Source organism: Rhinatrema bivittatum, chromosome 1, assembly GCF_901001135.1.
Source record: "Rhinatrema bivittatum chromosome 1, aRhiBiv1.1, whole genome shotgun sequence".
NCBI lineage: Eukaryota > Metazoa > Chordata > Amphibia > Gymnophiona > Rhinatrematidae > Rhinatrema > Rhinatrema bivittatum.
The window spans coordinates 496,581,205-496,591,641 of NC_042615.1; the positions used below are offsets into that span (position 1 = coordinate 496,581,205).

The 10,437-nt window shown below is 43.4% G+C and overlaps 1 protein-coding gene across 1 annotated transcript; it reads left to right on the forward strand.

Annotated features, from left to right (window-relative positions):
• The first annotated feature begins 8,045 nt into the window (after positions 1–8,045).
• Positions 8,046–9,113, forward strand: LOC115098079 (taste receptor type 2 member 8-like). The gene has a single exon (XM_029614389.1). The coding sequence runs from the start codon at positions 8,046–8,048 to the stop codon at positions 9,111–9,113; it is 1,068 nt and encodes a 355-aa protein (XP_029470249.1).
• The last annotated feature ends 1,324 nt before the right edge of the window (positions 9,114–10,437 follow it).

Below are 10,437 nucleotides of genomic sequence, written 5' to 3' on the forward strand. Positions count from 1 at the left end.
GCCGCCGCTACTACAACTATGATCTTGGTGAAGGTTCGCAGCACCGTGGATAGGCTGAAAGGAAGGGCCTGAAACTGGAAATGGTGACCGAGAACCATGAACCTCAGATAATGCTGATGATCCCGACAAATGGGGATATGAAGATTTGCCTCTGTTAGATCCAAGGAAGCTAGAAATTTCCAACTGCGAACTGCTGCAATCTCAGACCTTAGGGTTTCCATGCAAAATCTCGGGACTTTCAGGACTGCATTTACTCTTTTTAGGTCCAGAATGGGCCGAAAACTTCCCTCCTTTTTGGGAACCATGAAATAAACAGAGCCTAGTTCTTCTGGGGGTACCTGCAATACGGCTCCTAAACCCTGCAATCTGTCCAAGGTCTCCTGAACTGTGCATTGCTTTGTCAACGAACTGCAAGGGGAGACCAAAAAGAGGTTGCAGATGGGATGAGCAAATTCTAAAGCGTAACTGTTTTTTATGATCAAGTGGACCCACTCATCCTGAGTGAGACTGGCCCACTCCTCGTAGAAAAGCGCTAGTTGCCACCCTAAGAAGGGAATGACGGAGTGGGCCAGCCTCGCCTCATTGGGAGTATTTTGCCCCAGAGCCTCATCTCCAAAGGGGGTTCTAAAAGTCCTCCAAGCTCCCTGAAAAGTCTGCTCCCAGGAATGACCATGGCCCGCAAACTGCCTCTGCGGGGCTGTTTCCCCCCTCGCATATTGAGGCCTTCTGCCTTCACAGAAATGGGCCCGAGACTGAAAGGCCTGTCTGGACTTAGGCCTGTCCTCTGGCAACTTCTGGACCTTATTGTACCCTAACTGTTTTACCAACTGCTTGAAGTCCTCTCCAAACAAAAGACAGCCCTTAAACGGCAGGGAACTCAACTGAGATTTGGACGAAACATCCACCGACCAGTGCCGCAATCACAATAATCTCCGGACCAAAAGCGCAGAAGCCATAAGCTGTGAAGAGGCCCACACTAAGTCATACAATGCGTCAGCTACTTACGCCACTGAAGCCTCTTAGTGCTCCACAAGACCAGCTTGGTCCCCTTGCAGCTGTTTCACCCAACGCAAGCATGTCCGCTGCATGAAGCTAGAGCAAATAGCCACCCGAAGGTTCAAAGCAGAAACCTCAAAGATCCGCTTGAGGAGAATCTCCAGCTTATAAGAACATAAGAACATAAGAAAATGCCATACTGGGTCAGACCAAGGGTCCATCAAGCCCAGCATCCTGTTTCCAACAGTGGCCAATCCAGGCCATAAGAACCTGGCAAGTACCCAAAAACTAAGCCTATTCCATGTAACCATTGCTAATGGCAGTGGCTATTCTCTAAGTGAACTTAATAGCAGGTAATGGACTTCTCCTCCAAGAACTTATCCAATCCTTTTTTAAACACAGCTATACTAACTGCACGAACCACATTCTCTGGCAACAAATTCCAGAGTTTAATTGTGCGTTGAGTAAAAAAGAACTTTCTCCGATTAGTTTTAAATGTGCCCCATGCTAACTTCATGGAGTGTCCCCTAGTCTTTCTACTATCCGAAAGAGTAAATAACTGATTCACATCTACCTGTTCTAGACCTCTCATGATTTTAAACACCTCTATCATATCCCCCCTCAGTCGTCTCTTCTCCAAGCTGAAAAGTCCTAACCTCTTTAGTCTTTCCTCATAGGGGAGTTGTTCCATTCCCCTTATCATTTTGGTAGCCCTTCTCTGTACCTTCTCCATCGCAATTATATCTTTTTTGAGATGCGGCGACCAGAATTGTACACAGTATTCAAGGTGCGGTCTCACCATGGAGCGATACAGAGGCATTATGACATTTTCCGTTTTATTCATCATTCCTTTTCTAATAATTCCCAACATTCTGTTTGCTTTTTTGACTGCCGCAGCACACTGAACCGACGATTTCAATGTGTTATCCACTATGACACCTAGATCTCTTTCTTGGGTTGTAGCACCTAATATGGAACCCAACATCGTGTAATTATAGCATGGGTTATTTTTCCCTATATGCATCACCTTGCACTTATCCACATTAAATTTCATCTGCCATTTGGATGCCCAATTTTCCAGTCTCACAAGGTCTTCCTGCAATTTATCACAATCTGCTTGTGATTTAACTACTCTGAACAATTTTGTGTCATCTGCAAATTTGATTATCTCACTCGTCGTATTTCTTTCCAGATCATTTATAAATATATTGAACAGTAAGGGTCCCAATACAGATCCCTGAGGCACTCCACTGTCCACTCCCTTCCACTGAGAAAATTGCCCATTTAATCCTACTCTCTGTTTCCTGTCTTTTAGCCAGTTTGCAATCCACGAAAGGACATCGCCACCTATCCCATGACTTTTTACTTTTCCTAGAAGCCTCTCATGAGGAACTTTGTCAAACGCCTTCTGAAAATCCAAGTATACTATATCTACCGGTTCACCTTTATCCACATGTTTATTAACTCCTTCAAAAAAGTGAAGCAGATTTGTGAGGCAAGACTTGCCCTGGGTAAAGCCATGCTGACTTTGTTCCATTAAACCGTGTCTTTCTATATGTTCTGTGATTTTGATGTTTAGAACACTTTCCACTATTTTTCCTGGCACTGAAGTCAGGCTAACCGGTCTGTAGTTTCCCGGATCGCCCCTGGAGCCCTTTTTAAATATTGGGGTTACATTTGCTATCCTCCAGTCTTCAGGTACAATGGATGATTTTAATGATAAGTTACAAATTTTTACTAATAGGTCTGAAATTTCATTTTTTAGTTCCTTCAGAACTCTGGGGTGTATACCATCCGGTCCAGGTGATTTACTACTCTTCAGTTTGTCAATCAGGCCTACCACATCTACTAGGTTCACCGTGATTTGATTCAGTCCATCTGAATCATTACCCATGAAAACCTTCTCCAGTACGGGTACCTCCCCAACATCCTCTTCAGTAAACACCGAAGCAAAGAAATCATTTAATCTTTCCGCGATGGCCTTATCTTCTCTAAGTGCCCCTTTAACCCCTCGATCATCTAACGGTCCAACTGACTCCCTCACAGGCTTTCTGCTTCGGATATATTTAAAAAAGTTTTTACTGTGAGTTTTTGCCTCTACAGCCAACTTCTTTTCAAATTCTCTCTTAGCCTGTCTTATCAATGTCTTACATTTAACTTGCCAATGTTTATGCTTTATCCTATTTTCTTCTGTTGGATCCTTCTTCCAATTTTTGAATGAAGATCTTTTGGCTAAAATAGCTTCTTTCACCTCCCCTTTTAACCATGCCGGTAATCGTTTTGCCTTCTTTCCACCTTTCTTAATGTGTGGAATACATCTGGACTGTGCTTCTAGAATGGTATTTTTTAACAATGACCATGCCTCTTGGACATTTTTTACTTTTGTAGCTGCTCCTTTCAGTTTTTTTCTAACAATTTTTCTCATTTTATCAAAGTTTCCCTTTTGAAAGTTTAGCACGAGAGCCTTGGATTTGCACACTGTTCCTTTTCCAGTCATTAAATCAAATTTGATCATATTATGATCACTATTGCCAAGCGGCCCCACCACCGTTACCTCTCTCACCAAGTCCTGTGCTCCACTGAGAATTAGATCTAAAATTGCTCCCTCTCTCGTCGGTTCCTGAACCAATTGCTCCATAAAGCTATCATTTATTCCATCCAGGAACGTTATCTCTCTAGCTTGACCCGATGATACATTTACCCAGTCTATATTGGGGTAATTGAAGTCTCCCATTATTACTGCACTACCAATTTGGTTAGCTTCCCTAATTTCTCTTAGCATTTCATTGTCCATCTCACCATCTTGACCAGGTGGACGGTAGTATACCCCTATCACTGTAGTCTTCCCTGATACACAAGGGATTTCTACCCATAAAGATTCAATTTTGTATTTAGTCTCATGCAGGATGTTTATCCTGTTGGACTCTATGCCATCCCGGACATAAAGCGCCACACCTCCCCCCGACTGCTCCTCTCTGTCATTGCGATATAATTTGTACCCCGGTATAGCACTGTCCCATTGGTTATCCTCTTTCCACCATGTCTCTGAGATGCCAATTAAGTCTATGTCATCATTTACTGCTATACATTCTAATTCTCCCATCTTACTTCTTAGACTTCTGGCATTAGCATACAAACATTTCAAAGTTTGTTTTTTGTTTGTATTTTTATTCTGCTTTTTAATTGATAGGGATAAGTTAGAATTTTTTTAGCTCAGGTGAGTTTTTAGTTACAGGCACTTGGACTACTTTTCTAATTATTGGAACCTCACTGTCGGGATGCCCTAATTCTAATGCATCATTAGTATCCTTTAAAGATACATCTCTCCGAACCATGCGCTGCTGAGCGACTGTCGGCTTTCCCCTTTGTTCTAGTTTAAAAGCTGCTCTATCTCCTTTTTAAAAGTTAGCGGTCTTGGACATCCTTTAAAACTGCGGCCCCGCCACCAGAATAGTTGTCTTCTTGTTGATAGCCGATACCGCAGCATCCACCTTCGGCATAGTAAAGAGCTCTAACATCTGCTCGGATAAGGGATAGATATTTGACATAGCTCTGCCCACCTGTAATCCCACATGTGGAGAACTCCACTCCTGGACCACCATCCCCTGCATGGACCTATAGTAAGCAAAAGGCTGAGGGATGATCTCGAGTCTCATCCAGAACTGGGTCTGCCCCATGTGGGTCCGAATCCAACTGAGGGAGCTGCAAAGCGAGCTCCTCGAGGACCAGCGGAATTAAGGGGGCCAATTCCTCCCAATGAAACAAAGAATCTTGGGATTGTCCCTGGACACTGGCATATCAGCCACATCGTCGACTGGATCTGTATCAGCAGCATCCGGGTCTGCAACATCTGGGTTGACCGCTCCATGATTAGGGGCCAGAACCCCCTCTAAGGGGAGCCTTGTATCCCCAGGAGTCTCTGAGGGCCCCCCCAGAACCCCCTGTCTTCTCGTCTTCCGTGGTGGCCCCAGCAAACGCTGCATCCCAGGAATCAAAATACCTCGCGACCAAATAGAGCCAGACCCAGCCGCCTGAACAGCTGAGGAGGGGCCATTCCCTCAGCTGAAGGTATGACCCTTCCTGCTGTGCCAAAAAAGTGTGGTGGAACAGTAAAATAAATTCCGGGGAGAAACCGCGGGGAGCAGACTCCGTAGGCCAAGCACCCCCTGACCGATCTAAATCCACCGGCAGCACGTCATTCAGGCTTCCCTGCCCCCCTATAGGGCCCAGGTGCACTGGGGAAAGCCACGGGGAGGAGTCCTCCAGCCCCCCCCCCCCCCACGAAAATACTGCCAAGTCTGTCGAGGAACCTAAAATGGTCGCCATTCCTGCACTGGCCATGGTCGAAGGCACGACACGGGAAACCCTGTCCCAAACAGCAACCATATCGGCGGCAGAAGAAGGCCCGATATGCTGGTGTTTTGTGGGGGGAGGGGAAAGAGAAAGCCCTTCACCACCCAAAACACATACCGAGCAGAGAGAGAGAGAGAGACGACTGAGGCAGGCAGGAACTGCTCCACTTGCACGGCAAGCTCAACCTCGAACCATAGCACGCAGTTAACCATGGAACCCAGTGAGACCGTCCCCTGAAAAACGCTGCCCCAATAGCGAAAATGCTGCCTGTAGAGCCTGGGAGAGACTTACCGTCCCAATGCAGCTGCTTCCTGCTGAAACTGTTTTTTTGGGTTTTTTAAAACTTTACAAAGATGACAGGCTTCTGCTCTCCTAAGGCCAAGGGGAGCTGTCCAGCTTCAGCTCAGCCTGAAAGCTAGGAGAGAGAGCCCTAAAAACAAAAAGCTGAAAAGCCACTTAGGCGGCCTCGTGAAGGGAGGGATCTGGACCATCAGATTTGCACCTCATGGATGGGAGCCAGAGCAAGCGTACCAAAAGGTCACCATCCTCCAGCTCGTCCACCTCAACCAAACAGGGAAGGGTTCCCCCAGGGAACCCTACCCCTGGGAGAAATGCTCCTGAGAAAAAGAAACAGAAAAAGAAAAAAGATCGAAAAATCACCAGAAACTGCAGGTGAATGCACCAGCCATCATCTGCTGAGACAGAGAAATACTGAGGAACTGCAGGTGGCACCAGTGCTTATCAAGCAGTGTCAGTTAAACTTCTCTGTCTCCATCTGCTGGCACAGATGCATAAACCCAGGAGTCTGGAATGATCCAGGTACGTACAGGGAATAACATTTGCTTGTGTAACCGCTTAGAATTAGGAGCACATATTTGCATGCTAGGTGTATTTTAAATTGTATGCACACACTTGCGTGGACTATTTAAAATTCCTGCATATGTGGGTGCATCCACATACGTATTAAAGTTATTGTCCCTGGATCCTAAATCTAGGCAAATTAATAGGAGTCCTACATTTAGACCCCTAATTTTAGGTGAATTTTCAATTGAATACTTAGGCATCTAATTTTGACTGAAAATAGTTGACCAACTTAGGAACCTAATTTATAGGGAGTTTAATCAAGCCATGATAAGGCTATAACGCGCCTTAAACGGTGTATATCATATGATATATTCTAAGATATCTGCAGTAAATCAGAAACTGTAGGGTCTGTATGCCAGTCCAAATCTGGCAGTAAATTGAGACTTTGAGACAGTTTACTCTAGGCTACTTCTGGCATTACTCAGGAAGCTGAGCTGTGATCAGTGATTCTACCAAGGGAACGAAGTCATTCACAGTTCATACTGTCACACCGATCACCTTCGATGCTTTATTGCTTTTACAATGCTAAGGAATGCTGTCAATGCCTTCATTGTGGCTGTGATTGGCATTGACTGGATGCAGACAAGACATCTGAACACAATTGATGTCATTCTGATCAGTCTAAATGCAGCTAGATTCTGCTTCCAATGGGAAATAATGCTGGAGAAGAGTTTATTTATTTATTGGCAATTTATTGACCGCCATTCCAAAGTTCATGGTGATTTACAATATAACATTCATAATTACAAAACATAACATATGTCATTAAATAATAAAAACAGGTCTTTTTGGATCAAAATCAAATTAAAAAAGCAAATAAAATGAATAAAAGCAACATAAGAAATAAAATGAAATACAATAAATACCTCAAAATGTAACACATTCTATAGAAATAAAATAATAACATACATGGTAACATGTTTTACAATGGATATTTCTTCAACTTTCTAGCTTCTGGTTTGCTTGCTGCCTGTCTGTCTTCTATTGTGAAATTGAAGCTCCCTGGGATAGTGCCCCGACTGCTTTGGGCTCCATTTTGGTAACCCTGTTCACCAGCTGCCCCATAGCCTGGGGATACTACAAGGAAAAATGAAGGAACTACACTACTGATCTCTCCCCAAGAGCATTCTCACCAATTGCACATGAGCCTGGGATTTATGCAAGCAGCATTAGCGCATTTCCACCAATAGGATCACACCAAATGTAGAAGGGGAATTTGTACTACTGGAAAGCAAAACTTACATTTATCTGGTTCCTGCATTTTGCCTTGAATATGGCATGCCTATGTGTACTTTCTCTCTCCCATACTAACCTTTCCCCTTTTCTACGTAGATAAAAGTACCCTCACCGTGCAGGTTCTTTTACACGCAATAAAATACGGATGAAACAAGTTTTGATTTCCCCATTTTAGCAGGTAAAATTCTAAACTCTCTAGCCCTCATTAGGTTTAATGTTTCTCAAATTCAACAAATATTTCTTTAGATACCCTGCACCCACACACAAAAACACACAAGCACAAAGTCTAAACATACTTTTGAAGAGAAAATGACAGAATTTGTTTATGATACAGTACTTTGTAACAGAATCCATCTGACATTTGCATCCCTGTTCATGGTTTGTGCCTTCCTGAGTAAAACATAAAAATCTTCCTCCTGTCCTATCGCTGAGCTCATCCTCTGCAGATTCTAAGACTGAAGCAATAAGTCAGAGAGTGCAGGGTCTGTCTGTCAGTCCAGCACGAGCAGAACAGTGGGACTTTGACTGCTTCAGGCTGCTTCCTCTGGTATTAATCGGTGAGCTGAATTGTGACCAGTGATTCTAGTGGGGGAAGGATGTTACCCACGGTTCAGACTGTCACACTGATCATCATCGCTGCTTTTACAGCGCTAGGCAGTGTGGTCAATGGATTCATTGTGGCTGTGAATGGCATTGACTGGGTGAAGAGCAGACATCTGAATTCAATTGATGTCATTCTGACCTGCCTTGGTGCAGCTAGATTCTGCTTCCAATGGGGAATAATGCTGGATAATATCTTATTTGCAGTTTATCCAGACTTATATAATCAATCAGAAATTTCTAATATTTTAATGTTTACCTGGGTATTTATAGAATTTTCTAGCTTCTGGTTTGCATGCTGTCTTTCCGTCTTCTATTGTACCAAGATTGCCAGTTTCAGCCACCCCCTCTTCATCTTTCTGAAATTGAAGATCCCTGGGATAGTGCGCTGGATGCTCCTGGGCTCCGTGCTGGCATCCATAGTCACCAGCTTTTCCACAGCTTGGGTATACTACAAGGAATACCACAGCAACTCCACCACTGGTCTCACCGCAAACGACAGCAATCTCATCAATTGTACATTAGTCTGGGATTTATGCAAGGAACACCAATACAATTTCACCAAGAGGATCACACTAAATGCAGGTGGATTGAATGGGGTAGTTAATTTCAATTATTTGATTCCCGTATTTTTTCTTGGATATTCTCTGCCCTTCTTCATATTCTGTGTGGCTGCTCTTTTATTGATTGGATCCCTCTGGAGTCACACCTGGCGAATGAAAAACAGCTCCATGGCTTTCTCTAACCCCAGTCTGGAGGCCCATTTCACTGCCATTAAAGTCATGACTTCTTTTTTCCTATTTTGTGCTTTCTATTTCATATGCAGAATCTTGCAAACAAAGTTCTGGATGTCCGGTGAAACGTCCTGGACAGTGGTTATTTCAGTTGGAATTGCTGCCTTCCCCTCTCTGCACTCTGTGATTCTGATTCTGAACAATTGCAAGCTCAGAAAATCCTGGGCAAGGATTTTCCATCATGGAAAGTGCCCTTCAGGAAGAGAAACCCCCAAACCATCAATCAGGATTCTGAACAGTGATCACTGCAAAATAATTAATTCCTCTTAGGCTACACTGATTTATATAATTTATAATTGCTTTGTTACTGTAGAACATATATTTTATATTTCTTAGTACTGAAATTGCAAATCATGATAATAAAAGTCTGAACTGGTCCATCATCAGTGCTGTAGTAATACATAACATTGTGGGTGTGTATCTCATTGACAGTCGAATGCACAGCTTTACACTTATTTAAATGTACATTTTGAGAACTTAAAACTTACTACCAATGCAGTAGGTAGTTTTACACTCACAAAATGTGCGTTCCAAAATGTGAGTACTGCTTAGCACCCTGACATGGAAATCTCATGCAAATGAGGACATTACACAGTACTCCTCGGTGCAGAGAGGTGCGCTGGCCTTAACTCTGGTTTTGTTAATGCTGGAAACTTTATTCCTGGGCAGAGGTGGAGTAAAGTTTCCTGTGTTGCTATGCTGGCCCTTAAAACCAGAGGGGCAGGCGAAAAAAGAAGTTTTTCAAATCCTGAAAAAGGAAGTTTCAATTTCTAACCATGGCCAAATAGCTAGATAAGGCCATATTTATCCAGCTATGAGGCGGAGGATAACTAACCACAGCAAGATAGATGGATAAGTGCACAGTTTAGCTGGATGAGTAGTTTCTCTCTCCAGTTTTAAGGGACTCCCCCCACCCCTTCCTGAGGAAAAATTTGCATTCGGTCTTTGCTGAATGCACATTTTCCATTCAATGATCTTTTTCTTACTCCTGATACATTTGCATAGTATTAGCTTACTGCTTCAGGAATTTAAAAAATGTTTAATGTGTGTGTTAAATCTGTGCGCTGAAATCTAGCAGATGTTTTCTTATTGCACAAATTATAGCATCTGCCTGTGAATGAGGCCATCATCAAAAGTGCATCCCTGGAGTTATTGGTGACTCTACTCTCGTCGCTGAATATACGCGTATATGTGCATACTTAGCTAAATAAGTCTACCCGGCTTTTTAGATCTGCTCGAAGGGGCGTCTAAACTTAGATGTACACTTATATGTAGTTTGTCATATAAGTCATACGCCTAACTCACTCTGCCCCCAATCCGCCCAGCACATACCTGCTTTTTGTTCGTGTATCTTTTAGCTGTATAAGGGACTTAAATGGCTAAGCGAGAGATGCTGAATGTAGGCGCATATTCAGTGGCCATTACTTAGCCGCATAAGTCCCGCTTATCTGAATAAATAGTGCTGAACGTGCTTTGAATATTGGGCCCATAGAAATCATAGGAAAGCAACAGGTGCATGTGTACTAGAGATGTGCAGAGGGACGCCATACGTTGCATTCGTGATTCGAATTCGTCGGGGAGCAAATGTGTTGCA

Excerpts from the sequence above, each read along its gene's own strand:
- LOC115098079 (XM_029614389.1), top strand. The coding sequence starts at position 8,046 with ATGTTACCCACGGTTCAGACTGTCACACTGATCATCATCGCTGCTTTT.